The sequence below is a fragment of the Phyllostomus discolor genome, chromosome 2 (assembly GCF_004126475.2).
Source record: "Phyllostomus discolor isolate MPI-MPIP mPhyDis1 chromosome 2, mPhyDis1.pri.v3, whole genome shotgun sequence".
NCBI classification, from domain to species: domain Eukaryota; kingdom Metazoa; phylum Chordata; class Mammalia; order Chiroptera; family Phyllostomidae; genus Phyllostomus; species Phyllostomus discolor.
In genome coordinates, this window is record NC_040904.2 from 50,255,189 (window position 1) to 50,278,734 (window position 23,546).

A 23,546-nucleotide genomic window follows, 5' to 3' on the forward strand; every position below is an offset into this window, starting at 1 on the left:
TCCTTAATGTCTTGGATGTGACTTATTCCTCCTAAGTGAGTGCTCTGCAACTCTTTGTTGAATAAATGTGTTTATTAGGTATACACTATGCCGTTTATTTAGGGGAATCTGCAGTGAATGAGAATCATCTTTCTCTTCAAGGGTATGCATATATACAGGGTTGGGCTTGGGCAAAAGTAGGTTTACAGTTGCACTGTGGCATTCTTTTGAATTACAATAGTTATTGTAATACTCATAACCTGCAGGTTAACTAGCTTATCTTGTAGGTACTTCCATCCTGTGAAATATTGGGTAACTCACATCTGGGCCTCAGGTTGTTAGAGTTTCTCAGAATATATCTGAACAGGACTTTTTATTGGAATGACTGGTGTAGCAGTTGCATATGAACAAGGGGTAAGCTAATCAGGTCAGATTTAGTTTAATATGGTTTTGGGGCAGAAGTGATTCTTCCATCATAACACCATTTTGTAGTAACTGTCATGTCTCTAAGCTCTGCTTAGCTTTTTGTTGCAGTAAGGGACAAGGCTTTGTGAATATATATATGTAAGCATACATAATGCTAAGAATGGACAAGATTGCGTTTCTTCATTCCATTTTAGTTAAATGCCCTTACAGGCAAATCCAAAGCTGCAGAAAGAAATCTGTAACTTCTGGTAAGCTCTAGGGGACGTTTTAATAAGTCCTACCCATTGCAGTAGTCTGAGGCTTTTGGCAATTTTCTTTTTTAATGTCAGCTTGTCATTTGGAATAGAAGGACATAATCGCTGAGACTACATATCCTTAAAACAAACAAACCAACAAACAAACAAACACAGCACTTTATATAAGAGTCCTTCCTGCCTGTATATTTGTTTTAAGAAGCAGAAGTTTGAACTGCAATTTGGGGCAGAATGGACCTTGGAGACTACCTCTTCTCATTTTCTTCTAAGAAAATAGGTCATCAGATGCTCTTGTCTGGATTTCCAGTGGGAGGCAAGGTTAGGGGCAGATTCCTGGTATATGCCGAGATTCCTATTTTCTTTTGGTTTGCAGATTCTTTTCAAGTAGCTTCACCTTTAGAGAGACCGAGAGAACCAGTTCTAACTCATGTCTAAGGGTGTGGACCTATTAAAGAGTGTGATTATCCTTGGAGCAGAGATCTGCTCTTACCAGAGGGACTGACAAACACATGGTTTTCTTTTTCGACACCAGGACAGACAGGCAGAAGTCTGCGGGAGAGGATTCTCTGAACCCAGGAAGGCTGAAGCATTAGCTAGGTTTATTTACTCCTCTGATCCCATGAGAACTCAGTTTTTGCCCAGCTGCAGTATGCAAAACATTTTTGTCTTATTATTTCAGCAGTACTTGCCCTCCCTTTATAGAAGTGGATTGGAATTTCTGGACCTCTGGGTTCTGATTCTGTGGTTAATATCTGTAGGCTAGGGACCAGAGGTGCCCATTATTTTGTGCTTGTCACCAAGCAGGTAGTATGTGGGATTTTTTGTGAATGAAGACTATGTTAACTAGACCCAGTTTTCTGCGATGCGAATTATGAAGTTGATCATCCTAAATGTGAGAACTGACTTCTGAAGTAAAGAAAATGCTTTTTCTCTTTATGTTAAAATACTGCTAATGAGCCTTCCTGTCTGCTTTTTCCTCCTCCTCCTCTGCAGTGTGTCGAGATTTTGCTGTCCTAGAGGACCACACCCTGGCCCACAACCTGCAGGAACAAGAGAGTGAGTAACAGCCCTCATTCATGTTTTCTTTTTAGTAGTGGCAGCTTGAGGCGGGTTTCTTAGGGTGAGGCAGGGAGAGAACACAGCCACCAGGCAGCACCATCCATCCCTCTGAGGCATTTGTCTAGGCAGCAGACGCCTGGGTGACGAATGCAGTTCTGGGTGTTTTGAAGTATGACAGCTGCCAGGAATGAAAAGACTGCAGGGCACATTGGAGGAAAAGAGGGACTTGGGTTCTTTGCTTAAATGAAACTTTTCTTTGCCTAAATGTTGTAGGAGGGAGGCATTGGTTATACAGGTGTCAACGCAGGGAATGTCCAGGTTCATAGAGAAGTTTTATGAGTTTGAGCCAAACTGTTGACAGTTGGCCGGAAGCAAAAACTCAACAATTTGAGAAAATGCACTTGAGAATGGCAGTTTTACAGTTTATTTTATACATTACAGTCAAAGATGGAGGCATGGGGAGAGTTACATGAAATCCATTGGTGGTAGATTAGGGAGGTGGGAGAAAGCAAAGCGGGGAAATCTCTGAGACTGGATAAAGAGTAAAATGGAGAGATGTACATTTCTTTTACATTGGTGGGTACAAGACAGCTAATAATTAATGTTCCTAGCACAGAGTGGTGATGTGCAGGGGAACAAGATAACAGTAGGGGGTTCTGTGGTCTCCCACTCGGGTGTGGTTTGTATCCTGAGGAGTCTGGAAAAACGAATTACTTCAACATTCCAAAGGTGTGTTATCTTAGAGGCAGAAAGACAGTACACAGGCTCAGTTAAGGTAAAGATTGACCTTTGTCACGGAAGCTACCCGACTAGGACATAACTATCTGCCATGACTCACTTTTAGTTAAGATAGCGAGTTCAATTTCAGACCAGCCTGTATGGTTACTTTCAGTCTCTAAGTTTGTAAGGCCCCCATGCAGGCCTCCCCTGGCCATGTTAGGATCAGTATGTGGCTCCTTTTTCATCCACACATGCATCTGGGGTGTGTAGGAGGCTGGCATAGGGATCTGTTTCTCCCCCTAGGAGGGGCCTGAAGGTCTTGTTCCAGGCAATGAAGGTATCTAGACTGTGGGTTTTCTGAATATCTACGTATATAATTATGAAAAATAAATCTGTAATATGTTATACAAAAATGCATATTAATATATAATTTGTGAATTATTAATTAATGTGTCAAAATAAAAATAAACATTGAAACATGTAGGTTATAAGCAGGGTGGCAACTTGTGGAGCAGAAAGAACACTGGCCTTGGCTTTGGGATATTTGTGTGGAAGTCCTGGTGCTGACACTGTTTTTCCAGGTGACCAAAGGCATATTACTTAACCTTTCTGATCCTCTTTTTTTACAATGGAAAGATGGGAATAATAAGTCCCATGCTGCCTCTTCTACAGAGTTATTGAGAGTGTACACTGAATTGGTGGATATGAAGCTCTTTAATGGGAAAGCTCTTTTTATGTTTGTTATGAGGTTTATTATTAACACGCCAAAGCATTGTAATTCTTCTCAATCTTTCTGTCCAGTTGAGCATCATTTGGCATCAAACATTCAGCGGAACCGTTTGGTCCAGCATGACCTCCAGGTGGCAAAGCAGCTGCAAGAGGAAGATCTGAGAGCTCAGGCTCAGCTTCAGAAGCGCTACAAAGACCTGTGAGGATCTTGGGGAGTGGGAGGGAATCTAACCGGACTACTCTTCTCTGGAGCCAGCAACCAGGGCAAAGAAGGAGGAGACTCTCCTATGTTACTCTGATTCCTGTTAGATTAAAAAGTTTGTGTGTATTTGTATGTGTGTGTCCATCCTTCTCTTTGATTTGGAAAATTTTCTTTGTTTTTGGAACACTGACTTGTTTTGGGGATGTGTGGGTTCTGGTTTGAAATCTTAGCATTTTAACTGTGTGACTTTGAGGCATTTGGTCTACCTCTTTTCCTTCCCTGTGACATGGGTAAGGTGATTTCTGTCTTCTCTTCCGCAAAAGTTGGCTGGGGTGTCCAGTGAAATAGTGTATATGAAAGAACTTCTTGAGTTGCATTGGGTTCTTTTACTATTTCCTAGCAGCATTTGTGGCTCTTATATTCTTTAAACCCTGTGCTTTTCAGGTATAGTTAGACTCTTCCAGAAAACTCTGAATTGTACACTCAGTTTTCTTCATAGCTTCAGTGTCTGACTAAAGGTCTTGCTTGGTCTCCTCCTTTAATAGATAATGGAAAGATCATATCTCAGTTCTCTTATAGTACAATTATTATTTTTTTATTTTTTCAGTACCCTAAAACTCAGGGCTCATTTCTTCTTTGATAGTAGCTCTTTGATATACCTAAATCTCTAATGGTGGATTTAACCACAAGATAATTGTTCTGAGGAGGAAGGGGTAAAGAGAGTGGAAGGGACCCCTCAGGTGTTTTTTTTTCAGTTGTCATGTTTAAATAAATAAACAGGAAAACCTATTATTTTTTGTTGCCTTTAAAGAAGGGTTTATCTTTTTATTTTATTATTGGTAGAGAGGACTTTATTCATAATTTTTTGTTCAGCTTCCTTATTTTGTGAATAAACACTCTTAATGAATCTTTGCTATCCCTGACACCATGGAAGGCAACAGATATGAAGAAATACAGCCATTGCCTTTAATAGCTTTAGGAACATAGCCTGAACACATTACATGAAGATACATGCAGCACGGACAGAGAAGCACAGAGAATTGGATAGTACATTTCATGCCTATGAAGAGAGAAAAGAGTGGGGAAACCTTTCCAACATAAGTGATGTATTTAATCTGCACCTGCATGGGTAATTGGGAGTTTATGGGGATAAGGGGGAAAACCATTTTTGTCTGAGGGAGAAGCGTGTATAAAGGTGAGAGGTAGAGGTAGGAGGGCAAGGAATCACGCGGTAGCTTCAGGATGTTCACTGTTGCTGGAGTGGGGAGTACCACTAGGTAGGAGAAGAGGCCAGGAGCTGGAATGAACAGACATGTAAGTTATGTAAAGGAATTTAGGTTTTATATTACAAATAATAGATAACTAACTATTGAAGAAGCTTTAGATTTTTATTTAGGGACTTACCCTGGGGGCTGGGTCAGTAAAGGATTGGAAGGGGCAAGATTGAAGGTTGCCATTCAGCAGTGGTCAGATTAAGAAATGAGGAGGCTTGAGTGGATGATAGAGGGCAATAGAGACACGGAGAGGAGGGAGTTGAGGAGGCCTGACTTGGGGCTAATGTTTATGGAGTTAATAAGGGACAGATTTGAGATGTATGGAGAGACTTGGTGTCACAAACCATGGAAAGATTGAGAGCCAGCTAAAATATTTTAAGACTTCTGAATTGTTGCCTTTTACATTATTCACAATTCTCTGTTATGAAGGCCAGTTGTAAGGTTATACAGAAGTTGAAGTTCCTAAATTAGGGTAATGATAGTGGGTAAAATGAGGTTATTGAGAGCTTCTTGAGACAAACCACTATAAAACATAAGTCACTTTTGGAGAGTGGTGGATTTATAGGTACTGAGAGAAGAACCAGGTGTTACTATATTTCTGCCCAGGACTTCATGGTTTTGGAGGTGTTCCTGGCTGAAATAAGTTAGAAATGAAGGTTTTCAATTTTTACATTCTGGCAGTGCTGCCTGCAGAACATCAAGGGAAGAATTAAATGCTGTAGAGTTTAAGGAACTGGAACCTTTCACTCACTGCTTCCTCGGTTTCCTGTTGGAGGTCAGGCTTGTCATGACTGTTGGCTACTCTTTTCTCACTTGATTTTGCTTCCTCAGGAGTCTGTGTAATTAGCTAAGTGAACCAGAACTGGTCCTTCTTGGAAATACGGTTTGAAATAATTAAGCCGAACTTAAACTCATTTTACTGTCTGTGCTAGGAGATAACATTCTCTATGTCATTTGTGACCTTTAACACCCACCTCATTTGCCTTCTCTATTGTGTTCTACTTTCTTCCCATCTGTTATCACCTTGTATGTAGTTAGTAGTCGCTTACTCCTAATCAGATTTTATGTTAATTTGGAAGATGCAGGGAGCAAAGTCTTTGAAAACTGAACACGATTTTGTGTATGATTCGTAATTATTATGTGAGTGAATGAAAGGAGGATATACTTAGATGTATAAGTAGAAATTATTTTGAGTAGGTTTTTGTTCATGTTTAGATTTTTGGTTTGAAAAGTTGAGAATCCTAGTATGTTAGACCTGAAATATGAAGTCAGTAAGTCCACAATCTTGATAAGATGATGTGGGAGAGCATGATTCACTGGAATCCGGCCAGAGAGGTTTCTTCTGGGAACCAAATCTGTGGAATATACATGTTTTCCCTTTTTCAAAGCATTATTGAAACTGAAAAATCTAATTAAAAATGTATAAAAATTATTTTAAAGTCGTACCACCCCATCTCGGTGACCACAGTATTACTGATACTCTAGTGATCTCACTTTCAACGTTTTTTGTGTGCTCTCTACGTTTTCGGGTATTTGTGGAGTGGCTGCCTTGCCTGCCTCACTGTGGAGTGGTCCCCGTAGGGTGGGGTGACGTGGTAGTGTGGCAAAAGCGTGTCGTTTTCCATTGTAGTGTAGCGTCTGGGGATCGGATTCCAGTTCTGCCACTTATTTTCTCTGTGACTTCAGGGAGATGATTTCACTACTCTGGGCCTCAGTCTTTCCATCTGTAGGTGGTGACAGTATCAACCTCTGCATCACTGCTTTGAAGATAAAATGAGATGAAAACATGCACTGGCTCATAGTGAGAGTCTGCAAGTTGTTACTCATTTTCTTTATTCATGTTGTTTTGACCTTTGTTTTTCAGTGAACAACAAGACTGTGAAATTGCTCAGGAAATCCAGGAAAAGCTGGCTATTGAGGCAGAGAGACGACGCATTCAGGAGAAGAAGGATGAGGTATGACTCAGTCATTGCCCCCACACCTGATGGAGGAAGGGCTGCCCAGCTCCGGAGCATTTCCTCTCCATATCCATGGGCTCAGTGGAGGGTTGCTGGGTGGGCAACAGAACTCCCCTCTTCTGGGTGCATAGTCCCAAGTATTGCCCTCCATGGACCATTGTCTATGTATTTCTTCTCAATCAGTTGCATGTGATGAAATCCTAAATGATGATAATGGGTAATTTAATATAACAAATTACTTTCCCAGGGTTGTTGTAACAAATCACAACAGACTTGGTGGCTTAAAACAGGAGGAATTTATTCTGTTATGGAGGTTAGAAATTTATTATGTTATGGAGGTTAGAAACTGAAATCGAAGTGTCGGCAGGGCCATGCTGCCTGTGGGAAAGAGCCTTCTTTGCCTCACCCTAGGTTCCGGTGGCTCCTGGAAGTCTTTGGCATTTCTTGGCTTGTAGCTGCCTCACTTTAGTCTCTACCTCCATCTTCACATGGCCTTCTTCCCTACATCTCTGTGTCCTCTTGTTTTCTAATAAGGACATCAGTCACTGGGTTGACATCCACCCCAATTCCATAGACCCCTCTTAGCTAATTATATTTGCAAAGACCCTATTTCCAAATAAGACCACATTCCAAGGTCCTTGACAGAAATGAGTTTTTAAGGGACACTGTTCAGCCAGCATAGGGCGCCTGTCTATGGGCACTCCCCACAGCTTCAGAAGGAGCAGACTTGAGTGCTGCCTGAGCAGCGGTCCGGGGGTGGCCGCTGGGAGAGGCCCAAGCAGTCGTCGCTTGCACTCTTTTCTGTGAATTGTTTCACTTCCCTATGATATGCCCACTCAAAGCACTGATCGGTTTGATTCTGTATATATTTTTAAATTGTATCATTTTGAAAGCCAAATATGACTAAAATTAGCAATAGTGTCTGGTTTGTAAAATTTGAATATGCAATGAACTATCCCTTGCTTTTCTGTTAAAGTTTTCAGCATTTCTTATTTTCCACTTTGTATTAAGTCTGTGTCTGCCTTCTTTCACACCTATTCTGCTGTTCTTGGCCAGTGTCTTGATGTATAATAACGAAGACAGTGATTTATCATTTTTAATAGTAAAATGGCCATATGGTTTATTGTATAATCATAAGTGCTTTTCAGGGTTAAAGGGGACTCTGTTAATAATTTACATAAATTGGGACTGTCCTCAGCTGTCTGGCACTGATTAAGTAGATCTAATCAGGGTCACCAGTAAACTAGTCTGTATACACTGCTATCCCACTAAGCCACCCTTGTGCCCATAGGCCTCTTTGTTCATTGCAGGTGAGTGTGAGACACCTGGTATGAATGTATTTAGCTGATTCTTTAAGAAACAAGCCATGGTTCTGTGGCAATCAAAACTGCAGGTGAGAACTAGGGATTGCTTTTCACCCTTCTTGTTACCAGCACAGCAGCCCTTTCTTACTACAGAATGTGTTGCTTCTCTATAGTCAAGACTCTGCTTTGGGGATGAAACTGGGAACTGAAAGAAGTGATTATGTCTTGTAGACAGGAAAGCTTCTATTCAAAAATAACAAGAGTAATGGTTGGCTTCTTAAAAATGCTGTTGGCATCCTATGATTTTCCTCCCTACCCCCTACCCCATTCAGAGAAAAAACTAGTACTATGAGAAATCAAAACACTTTATTTTAGGAATGTAGAATCTGAATAGCAATCACAATAAATAATTTCATGGTGATACTATATAAAGTAAGCAGTGTAGTGAATAACTTCATTTTTCAGATGAAGAAATTCTGACCTGAAGAAGTGACTGGCCCCACACTATATAAGATGCCAGAGAAATGTGTGCACAGTAAGGTTCACCTGACTGCCTCTGAGTTAGATATACTGTGATGTAACATAAAACATGTGGGCTTTGGAGCAAGCTGCCCTGGATTTGAATCTTAGCTGGTCATCTTTTAGCTGTGACTTTCAGTGTCTGACTTAACCATGTAGAAACTCAGTTTCTAAATTGGGGAAGTCATGAGTTATCCATAATTTAAAGAACTGTTAGGAGTTTTAAATAAGATTATGGATATAAGGTAAATTAGCATGTCTAGCTTTTTTATGGTGTAATTTTATTGTGTCTTTTTTAACAGAGCTCAGATGTAAGGAAAGTAGCATTTCCTTTCGGGGAGACAGATGTTGAAAAGTTAAAAAAAAAAAGGAAGGAAAAAGATCTTTAGTATTCTTACCAGCACTGTGGCCTCTCCCCTTTCTCGCTTCCCTTTCCCCTCTTTTCTCTTTATTCCTTCCTCCCCACTTTCCTTCCTTCTTTCGTTTTCTTTTTTAAACTGTTACACAGTGTCTTGAATATAGTAGTTGCATGTCTTTCTAGGTGCCCTGTTGAAAGGGCTTGTAGCCTCGGGAAATGCTGGACTGTATGAGTTTGTGATTAGTGAAAGTGCTCTGATTTCACTGGGTCCGTCTTTTGGTCATAAGCATAAGCATTTGTCAGTGTTGTTTAATAAAACCAAGGAATGTGTGTTTAGTTACTTTAACTTAGTTATTCTTAAATAAAACTCTAAGTAAGAGTGTGTGTGAGACAGAGAATAAAAGAGAATACCCGTAGATATAAGTTTGTGTGTCTTTGAACCTAGGTCCAAATATATGTGACTGTGAAACTATTTTTAGAGAAAAACTTTTTTTTTACTTAAGTAAACAGCATGGTCAACCATATTATAAAAAGTCTGTGGCACTAGTCCAACAATTTGAAATCATTTATAATATGAACTTCTCAGGGATAAACTTAGTAACTAATTTACATTAAAAGTTAATCTAGTAGGAACTATGGCACTTTTTTATAGCATTCTTACACTGATTAGAATTCCATGTTCTAGAAGAATTTTTATGTAAGTTGGTATAAATTTGGGGATAGCTCAAATAGTAATACATTTTAAGACTAAAATTTTTCCCTACGTTTTGGCACTTACTAAAAATAAGTTAATATATATATGGCCAGAAAGGGGGAGTGGATGGGAGGCTTCTGGTTGAGAAAAAGTCTTCTCTGTTCTTATCCTGTTTATACTGGTGTTTTTACATCCATAGAATTGGAATTATCTTTATTTTCTGGTCTTAAAGAGTAACCCTGTTGGGATTATACCTGCTTTGAGTTCCCTACTGAGGTAGATGTTAATACATCTGTTGCTAATTGGTGAGGAGTTTAGCAGTCTGATCGAATGGCTTTCTTTTTTTCTTTCTTCTTTCTGACAGTCATTTGACAATTGTAATTTTATATCTCTTTTGGGTTGTTGTGATACCCAAGATTTCCCCAGGCAGAAGTAACACTGATGTAAAGTCGTATAAACCATAAAAATACTGTGAGGAAGCCAACACCATAGCTCAGGGACTGGTCAGCCTCTTACAGGAGACATGCTAGTCCCCTCTGGGCCCCGAGGCCCCTCGTGTGTGCTGATGCCTCTCTCAGAGCGCTCACTTTGCATGTCTCGAGTTATGTGGTCATTTGCTTCTAATACTCAATAGATAAGGACTTTCAGGATATTGACCATGTTTTATTTCTCTGTAGGTCTCTACCAGAATGATTGAAGGGAATCAGTAAATCTTTGTTTTCATTAAAATGACTTTCTTTAGCATTCTAGAGATTTTTGACTGTGCCCTTTCTTATACTCACAGCTTCAGATTTTTGAGTTGGGTGACTTGGATAACAAAAAAGGGAGAGATGCGATATAATGGTACATTCTTATTCCAATAAGTGTCTTTACTAGAAAATCTTCTGTGTCACAGAATTATTATTCTATGTTTATTAGTCCAAAATAAATCTACATGATGAATACAGTTATTTTTTAAGAGGTCTTAGAAAATTACTTCATAAGGGCTTATGAAGTTTTTTAGGTTAATTTTCTCAAGTTATGTTTTACAGAACACTAATTACATAAGGATTATTTTTTTATGTAAAAGAAAGGCTTCCATCACAAAGTAAATTTGGAAATTCATGAGTTATAGGAAGATAACAGGTTTCTTTTGTCAAAGTTTTAAAATATGCTGATATGCATTTTGAAGAGTCAGATATAATACATGCTTTCCATTGAATGCTTTGAGGTTTATACGAGAATCTTTTGTTACCTGTGTTTTTGAACACAGCTTGGAAAATCCTGTTCCAGACTAATCTTTGACAGGAAGGAAGCTGAAGACCAAGGAGGTTATTTATGTCAAGGGAGACAAAGCTGCATCCAAGCATCGTGACTAATAGTTGCCATCATTAGCTTGAATCAGGGGAAATTCTTTACATTGAAATCGCCCAGCTGAACACATTGCACAGTAACAGTGTTGGGAAGCGGGGGGACGGCTGACTTAAGCTGAACCACAGTTATATTACAGCAGCTATTTTCCACTGAATCTTTCATTCTTCCCCTTCTAAGCTGAGCTAACCTTTGTTACTCAGAAAAGAGCTGAGAGCTTAAAATAAGAAAAGGTTTGGGTACTAAGGTGCATACCAACTTATGAGTATTATTTTTCTACTTAATTAAAATCACTTCCTTTGACTAGGTAATGTGTTGTGATAAAAGGACACTATCCTTGTTTTTTTCCTGGGTCTTCACACTGAGAAGGTGGTGGCGTATTGCTATGTATTTTTTAGGACTCAATTTAATAGTCAGTAAGCAGTTATAAGGTATCTGGAATATAGTTTAATAATTTCTGCTAACATTTCAAGCTGATTATTTTTCTTTATATTTTTATTGCTAACATTTCAAGCTGATCATTTTTCTTTATATTTTTATTCAGTTATAGCAAAGAAATTTTTTTGTTTTGTTTATAAGGCAAACAGACCACTTAGGAAAATGTAGTGTTGGGTGCCTAGTAAACATGACAACTTAGGGAAGTGTTAGCAATTTTTCCTTATTTCTGCAATGAAAAGTATAGGAATTTGGGAAATTTTATTATAATAGAAACTAGTTTTTAGAGAACAAGTTATCTGCTCCATCTCTATCTTCCTAACTGATTGGTATATTTATTCCTTTGTAAGACATCAAATGTAATAAACTTGGCCCAGTGGCTGGCACCTGGTAATACTCACAGATTGATTAAAATGATACGTAAGGGAGTCAAGAAATTTAACTTTAAGATTGAGTAGTTCAAACTCTTCATTGTATGGATAAAGAATTGAAGCCCACAGAAATCCACTTTTAGTAGTTAATACTGCTTTCCCAGTGCCTCTAGAGCATCTCGGGCTTGAACTGGAAGGAAAAAGAAAGTCATCTAAAATTTCAGACTCAGGAATCTTTTTTCATTAAAGAGTTAGAAATTCAGATTTCTTTGCCTGAAAATCACATGCATGCTTAGTAGGATTGTTCTCTTTACCCTTTATTTTGAGTAGCAACATTTTGTGAGTGTCCCCACTCGTGTTTGACACTATAACATGGGCTTTTACATAGATTACTTATCAAACTATATATGCATATATCTTTCACACAGTTTTATGAGAAGCATCTAGCATAGGTAGCACTCAAAGGCAATGTGTTAATAGTGTATTTATGAGATTGAATTTAGGCCTTATTTAATTTAAAGTCAGATGTGTAAGCCTGTTCTGATGAACATTAAAAGCAGAGTATGTGGATAATCGTTGCTAATGTACCTACCTTCAGCATGCAACTTACTTCTACACTGATGTGAAAGAAATTGATTTATTTAGATGAAATTTTTAGGTTTGCCTTGCAGTCTTAGTATATTCTTCATTTTGACTTACTCAGAAAATTAAAAAAGGTAAAATAGTAATCAATTCTTGCTTCAAAATTTACATTAACATTTGAGCACATCTTGTATTCCTTATTACAAATATAAAGAAATAAACAGCTCATACTACCTGTGATTCTTACTACTGTTTGCTCCATGAAGTATTGTTGCCGTATTTATATCAGCCTTTAAGAATCTGGTGACAATTGTGGACTTTTTCTTTAGAAAAGTGTACATGAAACAAAGTTCATGTGCTATTCTTGGTGGGCTTTCATAGAAATAAATTTAGGATCCAGAACACTGTCAGTCTTCAGCTTAAAACTTTTAATAACCTAACCCTTCATTTCTTACATTATAGACTCCAGACTTCTTAAGATTGTCTGTAAGGGATGCCTGTGATTCAGCCCCAGACTGTTTTTCTAGTCTCACCTTTCTCTGCAACAGTCCACATCCTATATTCTAATTGGACGGTGGGTCATTCTGCAGATTGACCAATTAAAGTGCTCAGGATTTTGCTGATGATGTTCTCTTTACTTACTTTGCCTGTTGGAGTCCAGTCCTTCAAAATCTAACATGGGGGCAAAGCCTTGACTAATTCCTTTAAGGAGAAATAATATTCACTTTTTGTACTCCCGTAGACATCTTACCCCCCTTTGAGGCTTTATAGTTTAATTGTATTGCAGTTATTTGCGTACACCTTTGTGTTTTTTTAGGGGGATGGCAGTATTTTAGGAGACAGGATCAGAATGTCATTTATCACTGAGTAACTGCTGAAAATATGCCTGGATATGATGTGAAGGGGAGACAGGAGGAAGACTGTTTCTCTTTTTCAGTTAAAACAGTGGTACTCCAATGCAAAGTTCAATCAGGATCAGCCAAAACTTCTTTTAAAACTCTTTGAATTAAATTACAAATGCAACTTACAAAGTTTTATGGATTACTGCATCCTTGTCTGCACAAACTTACTGAATCATTGTCTTAGAAAAAGGGTCCACCAGTATGAATTTTTGTTGTATAACCAACTTTAGGGATACTGGGTTTGAATACCTTCAGATTGAGTTAGGTTTAAATTTTAATTTAAAAAAAAAGCCTTTCTCTCATCTAGCTCTTGTGACACTCCTGTAGGGCAATCAACTGTGGCATTTGAATTGCATGAGCTTAATGCCAGAAAGTCTGCAGAGCCATAGGCAGAGCCCGCCCACCAAAGCTTAGCAGTAGAATGTGGAACCATTGACCTATAGGGTCACTGTGTGGAGTTTGCTCATGCTTTGGTAATATTTATCTTCATTCTTTCTATATTTGCAGGATATTGCTCGTCTTTTGCAAGAAAAGGAACTACAGGAAGAGAAAAAGCGAAAGAAACACTTCCCTGAGTCCTTTGGACCCAATGCTTATGGAGAGAGTTACTATTATGAAGATGGAGGTAACATTGCCCACATCCTGATCTATTCTGTCCTTAGATTCACTGTGAGACAACCCTTTAAATTTGTCCATAAAGGGACTGTGGGGCCCATTTAGATTTGTGGTGAAATTCTGTCTGAATGTAAGGAATTCATGTGCTCCTTCCTGGATGACAGAGCCATTTTCAGGGCTATTACACTTGAATATACTTTTATAAGATTTGGCATGTATTCTTTTGTGCTCTTGCCCCTGGGAATACTGTTATTACATCCTTAGCACGTAACCTGGGATGTGGAAAATGGTGGGCTTGGTCTTTCTCAAAGAAATCTGGTTAGGAGGTTTGAAGCAGCCAAGTGACACAAGTAATAAAGAAGGTGGGTGCACCTTCTTTCATTAGTTGTGGGATAACAAAGCTTTCCCCCATTCATCTTGTGTTTTAAACAAACTGATGATTTAGCCTGTTGATGACAAGTTAAAATTTATGATTCTCTGGTCATTATTTTGCTCTTGATGCTTTCTTTCCTATTTGGTTGCCATATAGAAAACTTTCTCAGGGAAAGAAGTCCCTTTCAAGTTTCTCCTTCTAGTGCCTGTGCTTGCATCATAGTGGTGGCAATTTTGGTGGTGGTGGCTCTTCCCCTTCAAAGTGTGTTGGGAAACGAGTATCTGCAAGGATTGCTCAGCCCTTCTTAAAGATCTGTCAAAAGAAACACATTTCCTATAGTTTCTAGTAAGAGTATTTATTGTAGTCCAGCTTAAAGACCATACTTAGGAAGACAAATTCTAAAGACTGCTTTGAGAAAGTAAAAGATTTTAAGTTCAGTGAGTTCAGAGGTCCATGCAAACTAATTATCAAGTGCCTCTATAATTTCATTATAAAATGTAAGTAAGTCTTTGTCTTTGACAAGTAGATGAAAGGAATGAGTGTATAGATGATAGGATTATTACAGTTTAGGTGCATCTTGCTCAGTCACATTGTTGCTCTAAATTGATCATAATCAATAGAGCTCAGCTCTGGCATAAATGGTAAGCTGGTTGATTCTGTATTTATTGTTTGCTGTGTTCTTCTTCTATATGTGAAATGCCCAGGTCCTTTTTGATACCCAGTTTTCTTACACTGGCTTTTCTAATGCAATCATGTATTACAGCATTTGAAAAGAAAAATCATTGCCACATTTTCCTATACAAGAGACTAGAAGGTAAAGACTTACTATTCAGACTTAATTAAAATCTTAGAAATGTGGTCTGGTGTTTTTCATTTGTTTTTATTTTTAATTCTGCTCTGGAGGCATGTTCACTGCAAATAAAAGTAACTACTTTAAACTTATAAGTCTATAAAAACATTAGGATGGCAAGTAATGAAGTACCCTGAAATATTAATTTCAGCCTTTCCACGTTAAAGCCTTATACTAACTTGAATTGGAATTCAAACCTACTTGTTTCGACCAGAGTGCTGTCATCTTGATTCATATGTCTAGGGCAGAAATTAGTGGATTTTTCAGGAACATCTAAAAGTTAAAAAAAAAACAACTTTGTATTTTTAACTGCTTTTATGAACTTAAAGACAGTGGCGTAGATGTCACTTTTTTGGAGGTGTAGGGTGTTGGAAATAGGAAGTATTGGTCTCCTGAGCACGTGCATGTAGACACTGGAATTTGTCTCTCGGTTGTGTTGTCAGGACAGAGTATGTGTTGCTGAGCATGAGATCCTTATTTATGCCTTTGGGCTGGACCCAAGATGAAGTCACAGAAATCCCATTACAGTCTACTTCACCCTTACAAAGTAATCCGATGTTCTTTTCGGTGGTCTTTTCCCAACACATGGCAGATGCTCTTCTATTGTACTTCTCTATCCTTGTACAATGTGATTTTTGCCTTACTTACATAATAATCACAATATATTACTACAGAAGTGGTCTTTTCAGCTTTTATTTTTCTTAAAATTTAATAAATTAATCTTTCAAAATGATCATTTTTAGATTTTATACAAATTTGTAATTATTCTGAATATCTGTCAGATTTATATAAACTGAAATGGTCTATCGTATTCATTTTTGAATCCATGTTTTTCTTTCAAAGATACTTACCTGTATTGAGGGTATATTAATGATTTTTTTAAAGTTACAGTGTTTGGAGTCATAGATCTAAGGATGTCATTTATTATAAATCACTCTAGTGTTTTTCTCATTTGTAAAATGGGGATTATAATAATTTATCCTTCTCATGGATGTTGAGAAGGTCAAATAATGTAATTTTGGTGAAGACATAAACTCTCAAACACCATTATTTATACATATTTTAATGTTATATGTGTATAACATAGTATCTTTTTATATCTAAACAAAAATCTTATTTTGAAAGACAAACATGGAGGCACAAAAATAAAATGTGTGTATGTGTATATATACACATATATATTCATGTGTATGTATATATATATATTGGCTATAAGGAAGTCAATTATATTTGCCAAATAACTTTGTAGAAACATACAAGTCTCAATACTTAACTGAAGAGGGTTTTAAAGGATTCAAACAGATTTCCCCCACCCCTGTCTTTTTTTTTTCTTTCCCAGATTTAAGGGTATCATAGCAAGTGACCTAAGCAATAAATATTTTTATCCCATCAACTCTGTGCAAACGTAGTGACAGCTCTGCTATAATTCTTGAACACATTTCCCTAAAGTAAAAGTACTAATATCATTTAACTTTTGAGAAAGAATTTAAAAACAGCAATAACAACAAAACAATTGTAGCCTCACTGATCCATGTTGAAAACAAAACCCTTCTTGTTTCGTTCGGCCTTAAAGGCAGACCCCACTGGGGCAGCGCTCTCTGGGAACACTGGCTTTGCCACTGTGAACCTTTGTTCCCTGGGTGGGGTCATCATGTCAGTAGCTGGTCTATACTAGATTCATTCACAGCAGTAGTCAATTGGTTCTTTCTCAGTTGTCAAGATACACTTAAAATAATAGTTTGTTTAAAAGAGTAGATAGTTTTTTTAATCACATAGTAATTGTTCTGTTTCACTTTTACTGTTATGTAAAAAAATAAATTTAATAATAAATTTTGAAGATAAGCACTTTTACTGACTTTTTAGAAGACATCTTAATTTAAATGTCATCTTTGAAGCAAATTTTCTTTTAAAGTTCAAGAGGAAACAATTCAAAGTGTTTGAGAAGCTTATGGCATCAGTGATATATTCAGCGTATATCTTCCTTCCTCTGTACCGTTATCACATTAACAATGACAAACTCACAAACAAAAAACTCATAAAGCAAAACCAAACCAAACAGAAAAACAACAAAACTTAGAAACTAAGAAAATGTATAGTTTACTTCCTTAATATCCCGTCAATTTAGGGTAGCTGTTTCAAAGACAATTCAGCAAGTGGCTAATTCCATCTGTCTTAGCAATTTTCCATGGAATTAGGATTTCTTATTATTATTTTGAAAATGTATTAAACGCCTTAGAAATGTTAAAAACACTTTGCAAAGTGCATATTAATTCATTTCACACACCATGCTTGTGCCTCTGTGAGACCTGACAAGCACCCACGTGCTGCTTTTGAACGTTGCGTTAAACTGAGGGGCTTGTGTATTTAGCGTACACTGTGTTTTTATGCAAAGATTACAGAACTGTGAAGTTGTTTGAAATGAATTCAGGAAATGACTCCTTTCTATGTATTCCATCCGACATCCCTTTTTAATTTTTTCCTCCACCACGTTTGAAGTAAGATTGGGAGCCGAATTATCCAAAGATAACAGTGAGATTCACTCATGTAAAATTATCCTCTGCTTCATTCTCTTCCACATTGAACTGCAGTATGGCCGGGAATGTTTGCTTTGGCCACCTAAAGGGAAAGGAAAGAGGAATACTAAAATCCATGGATCATTCCTCTGAACTACATGGAAACTATCAACATTCTGATGTTGATTTATTGTTATTTCCAAGAAGAATATTTGAAAGCCTCTGACTGGAATCACAAAACTTAGTTTTTTCTGTTTTATGAGATTCCCTCAACTCCCATTTTTTCCTCACACACTAGTTCCAAATTGGTTTTGTAAGTATAATTTAACATTTAATGGCTGTAATTTTTGTTATTGGCAAATATTAAAGTACTTTGTTAACTCTTCCTAATCATGATTAAGCTCTTCTTCCAGATTTATTTCACTTAATTTTATCTTTTTACCTTTGTGGTTATACACCCAAAGCCCTTCCAGTAAATGCCCATCCCCTATTTTCAGTTTGTTAAGTTGGAAAAGTCCTCTCCATTTTAAAATAGGTTAAATGCTGTGGGCCCTGTGTCAACCATACAGCGAGTTCAGTCCCACTGAGTTAACCTGCATGTCTGTTTTTCACATTCTTCCGCCTCCACTCAGACCAGCCACGGTCAAGGAGGGCAAGGGAAATGGGTTCTGGACTCTCAAGGTCTTGTAAACGCCCAAGTAATGAAAAGACTGTGAAGCAGAGAAAGGAGAAGCCCAAATATCCACTGGAGAACTTGGATGAACTGGAAGACCATTGTTTATCAGAGAGATCTCTGTCCTCTAGTTCAGGCAAAACGAGGGACCCTCCGCAAGTTAACACTGAGCAGCGTGAAAGGAAATGGTCTGGCCATGAGAGGCCCCAGAGACCTCCTCTTCCCAAGATCAGTGGTGAAGTGTTTCTGAGTACAGCGTTTGATGACTGGGAGGCCAGCAGTAGCCATCAAACTCGGAATTTGGAAAAACGGTCCAGACACCAAAGTGGACTTTCACCGAAGTCTTCTGGAAAAGCAGGAACTCACTGCAAGGAGGCCATATATGGGAGGGAGCGTGGGCCTGGGGAGCGCGGAGAGAGGAAGCACAGACCCAGGACTCCTCCCTTCTCAGACAGTGAGGAGCCGCTCCAACTCCATGACACAGGTAACAAAGGCAGTTACTAGAAGGCCACCTGGAGCCAAATATTACGTAAGGTACTTACTTAATCACAAGTCATTGTGAAGAAGGAAGGTATTTGTAACTTCCCCTCTCTGTTTTCCAAGAGAACACCCTGATTCATTACAGGGTTCTTCCAGCCCCAGGTTGCAGTGGAGGTGCTGTCCATCCCAGATAGAGTTCTTCACTTGCAAAGGTCATACATCAGAGATTCGGATACCAGTCAAAGCTTCTGAATTTCTGGTTTTCCTTCAGTGATCCCCGAAGATCTGGTGGCACTGCCTTCATAGTATTTGTCTAATAGAAGACCCATGGGGCTGGGCTTATAGGTTTTCTTGACTTTATATTTTCCTCTCTGTAAAGTTAGAGATTAGATTAAGAGGCAGTCTCTTAACAGTGCTTTTCTGTTGTGGACCTCAGTCTATTTTCATCAGAATCAGCTAGCTGTCTTCTAAAAATGCAGATCTTTGGGTTTCACATATATTGCCATCTCTGGAGTGTGGCCTGGCATTCTGAGCTTGTTTTAGACCTGGAGATGATGGTTATGTACTTAAGGTTTGAAAATCCTTACCTTAGGGGACTTTCTAAGCCTAATGTCCTTCCACTCCAACTCTCCAGTTGGTGTCCTGAGGTGCCAGTATCAGGTAAGTTCTTGGTATAGGCACTTCACATTGTTGCACTTCACAGATGTTGCATTTTTTACAAATTGAAGGCAAGACCTTCCACCAGCAAGAAGGTTATGACTCATTATATTGCTGTACTCACTCAATTGTGGTGGCGTGCAACCAAATTTGTACTATCTCCAAGATTCGCCTGTAGTTGTATAGGAATGAAGAGAACATTAGGCTTAAGTGTTAAACTTCTGGCATGTCTGAGGCTTAAATCTGAAGTCCATCATTGACACAATAATGCTTCTTTCTATTTTTGTCTGGAAACCTTGCAGCTCTACCACTATAAGTCATAGCACTACTCTCTCTGGTATTTTAATTTGACCTTGCTTATCACCCTGGATCTATTGGGTTGGCTAAAAAATTCATATGTTTTTTTTTCATAAGATGGCTCTACTAGTACTTAGTTGTCTTTAACTTCAGTTGAAACAATTTTATTAGATCATATTGTGACAGCTGTTATATCAGTGTGCATTAAAAACATACCAAAACTGGTGAATTTTTGTGTAGTCATTCTAATATTGAAGATGGAAGAAAATAAGCAACATTTTTGACATACTATGCTTTATTATTTCAAGAAAGGTAAAAATGCAACTGAAACACACAAAAAAGATTTGTGCAGTGTATGGAGAAGGTGCTGTGACTGATTGAATGTGTCAAAAATGGTTTGTGAAGTTTTATGCTGGAGATCTCTTGCTGGACAATGATCCATAGTCGGACCAGTTGAAATCGATAGTGATTGAGACATTAATTTATAACAGTCAACATTCTACCATGTGGGAGATAGTGACATACTCAGAATATCTAAATCAATAAAGTTATTGGTGAAAATGAAAAATGTATCTTTTATTTTACAGAAAAAATCATTCGGACTTTTTGGCTGACCCAGTATTTTAGTCTCACTGAGGTTTTACAGAGAGGCAAGGGCTGTTGGGAGAGGAGTACCAAGGAGGCATCTGTTCTTCTTCTCTATTATTGCCTGGTCAGCCTCTGCTTCTGGTCTGGAAACTGGTCTCAGGGCTGCAGATTCAAGCTGATTTAGGTGCTTCTTCCTATTACATTAATTCTTTTTTAAAATATTTTATTGATTATGCTTTTACAGCTGTCCCATTACCCCCCTCCATCCCCCTCCACCCTGCACACCTTCCCCCCCCATTCTCCCTCTCTAGTTCATGTCTCTGTGTCATAAGTTCTTTAGCTTCTACATTTCCCATACTATTCTTACCCTCCCCCTGTCTATTTTCTACCTACCATCTATGCTACTTATTCTCCTTACCTTTTACCCCTCTCTGCTCCTCCCACTCCCCTGTTGCTAACCCTCCATGTGATCTCCATTTCTGTGGTTCTGCTCCTGTTCTAGTTGTTTGCTTAGTTTGGTTTTGTTTTAGGTGTAGTTGTTAATAATTATGAGTTTGCTGTCATTTTACTATACATGTTTTTTATCTTCTTTTTCTTAGTTAAGTCCCTTTAACATTTCATATAGTAAGGTCTTGGTGATGATGAGCTCCTTTAACTTGCCCTTATCTGAGAAGCACTTTATCTGCCCTTCCATTCTAAATGAAAGCTTTGCTGGATAGAGCAATCTTGGATGTAGGTCCTTGCCTTTCATGACTTGGAATACTTCTTTCCAGCCCCTTCTTGCCTGCAAGGTCTCTGTTGAAAAATCAGCTGACAGTCTGATGGGAACTCCTTTGTAGGTTACCGTCTCCTTGTCTCTTGCTGCTTCTAGGATTCTCTCCTTCATTTTTACCTTGGCTAATGTAATGATGATGTGCCTTGGTGTGTTCCTTCTTGGGTCCAACTTCTTTGGGATTCTCTCTGAACTTCCTGGACTTCCTGGAAGTCAATTTCCTTTGCCAGATTGGGGAAGTTCTCCTTCATTATTTGTTCAAATAACTTTTCTACTTGTTGCTCTTCCTCTTCTCCTTCTGGTACCCCTATAATTTGGATTGGAACGTTTAAAGATGTCCTGGAGGTTCCTAAGCCTCTCCTCATTTTTTTGAATTCTTGTTTCTTCATTCTTTTCTGTGTGGTTTTTTTCTTCCTTCTGATCCACTCCATTGATGTGAGACCCAGCTTTCTTTTCATCACTATTGGTTCCCTGTATATTTTTCTTCATTTCACTTATTGTAGCCTTCATTTTTTCATCTAATTTGTGACGAAATTCAACCAATTCCATGAGCTTCCTGATCACCAGTGTTTTGAACTGTGCATCTGATAGGCTGGCTATCTCTTGGTTACTTAAAAGCATTTGTTCTTCTGTTTGAGCCATCTTTTTTGGGCGAGGGGGTCCGGTCATGCCTGTTCTGTATGAGGGGTGGAGCCTTAGGTGTACACCAGGGCACGACAACCCAGTCGCTGGGTTGTGACGCTGTATGTGGAGACAAGAGTCTGAGAGGAAACAGTGGTGCTTACTCCACTCTCTGCCGATTTCAGTCCCTTCCACTGCTTCCCCCAAGCATACTGGGCCTTTCTGGTGCACCCGGTGGGTCTTTCCAATGATCTCTCCTGTGAGGCTGGGATTCTCTCCCTGCGCCTCAACCCCCACAGGTGTTTTCAATCAGTGCCCCAGGCTCTATTTCCCAGCGCAGTGCCTTGCTTCACAATCGCCACCTCGCTGGGTCTGTCGGTTGCCACCCCTTGGCCGGGGTCTGCCAGCTGCCGCCACTTGCTCGCCCAGGGTCTGCCCGTTGTGGTCTTATGCGCCCAGTCCCAATGCTTTTTGTGCTGTGCAACCCCTCTCTGCCAGACTTCCCTACTCCACCCCTCCTACTGGTCTGGATGAATGTGTCTATTTTAACTCCTTGTTGTCTGACTTTCATACAGTTCAATTTCCTGTCGGTTCTGGTTGTTATTCTGTTTCTAAATTGTTGTTGTCCCTATCTTGGTTGTGGGAGGAAGCACAGTGTGTCTACCTATGCCTCCATCTTGGCTGGAAGTCTCTATTATGTTAATTCTTTACATTATTAAAGGACTTGGACATAAAGAAAATAAAAATTCAGTTCAGCGAGCATACTCAGTATTTGCCACAAATATTCTTGCCTCAGGCTTGCGTTTTCGGGTTTATGCCTGGATCTGAGCATCAGAGGGTTAATAATTCAAACCAAAAAGATGAATATGTAAACAAGCAATAAGATATACTTTGAAAAAAGATCTATGGGGGCATAGAGGAGGAAGTGATGTAATCTGTCTAGAGTCGGCTTTATGGGTAAGTTATACTATATTCAGATTTAGAAAGGCATGTTGGAGTTCTAAAGGTTTGGGGGAGGAATGGTGATTACACCAGCCTCTATATATTAGACACTGATTCACAGACCCTACTACTGCAGTTGTTGGAAATTTTTTTTTTTACTGGCATAGGGTACTAACGTGGCTACTACATAGTTGCTTGTGTCTATCATTTTGTATTCAGCTTTACAAATTTCATCTTAGCCCCTCTAGGCTAGATTTTGCAAATCTCCAGGAACAGGTAAGAAGATTACATTAAAATATATTTACTAGGTACATATGTCTATTTGTAAAGTTATTAGCATAGGCCAAATTTAACTTAATAATGAAGAAACTCATTATTAGCAGGATCACAAATAGCTAGTTCTAAGCATTTGGATAGGATTTCAGAATCAGTTGAAAAAGGAATGCAGGATAAAATTGCTAGGTTAAATATAAAATTGGACAACCTTCTAAAGAGCAGTAAAACCATACCAGCTTTGAAGGTAACTTCTCCATTGAGCTGTTCTGTCTTACCAGCCTCTTACCTGGAGGTTAACCTCCGTTCTCTCAGAGCCATAGAACTTTGGCCTCTTTCTGCTGTGACATTTCCCCAAGTGTCAGACTGGCTCATTACAAAATATTCCTGCATTATGTCAGAGAATCTATCAGTCATCATTTTACCTTATTTTTAGCAGAATCTATTTAAAGGTAAGTTTTATTTTTGTTTTTTTGAGGGTCTTTTGTTCTCATACTGGAAAATGATATGCAGAAAAAGACAAGCAAAAATTAGATTAAGAAATGAATGTGGAACTCATGGAATGTGGCTCATCTGACCCTTTGAAAGTGCATTTTCAGACTATGTTTATTTAGGCTACCAAAGTGAGGAGGGGCATTCTGTTAATGTTTTAAATTAACTGTGCCTTTAAAGTTTTTAAAGCATCTCTCTATTTTCTTTAATGATGCCTTCGACTGCACTATCTGAAGTTCCCTCTTACATACTCACAAAAGCTCTCTCTACCTCTGAGACAGAGG

At 38.5% G+C, this 23,546-nt stretch overlaps 1 protein-coding gene across 1 annotated transcript in view; it reads left to right on the forward strand.

The window, feature by feature from the left end:
• Positions 1–890: 890 nt before the first annotated feature.
• Positions 891–23,546, forward strand: part of LOC114490438 (coiled-coil domain-containing protein 50) — a 43,684-nt gene continuing 21,028 nt past the window's right edge. The window contains exons 1-6 of the mRNA XM_036015769.1: positions 891–972; positions 1,617–1,715; positions 3,240–3,366; positions 6,508–6,598; positions 13,624–13,741; positions 18,100–18,624. Of these exons, the coding sequence (XP_035871662.1) occupies positions 891–972; positions 1,617–1,715; positions 3,240–3,366; positions 6,508–6,598; positions 13,624–13,741; positions 18,100–18,624 (1,042 nt within the window). The remainder of the gene's footprint in view (positions 973–1,616; positions 1,716–3,239; positions 3,367–6,507; positions 6,599–13,623; positions 13,742–18,099; positions 18,625–23,546) is intronic.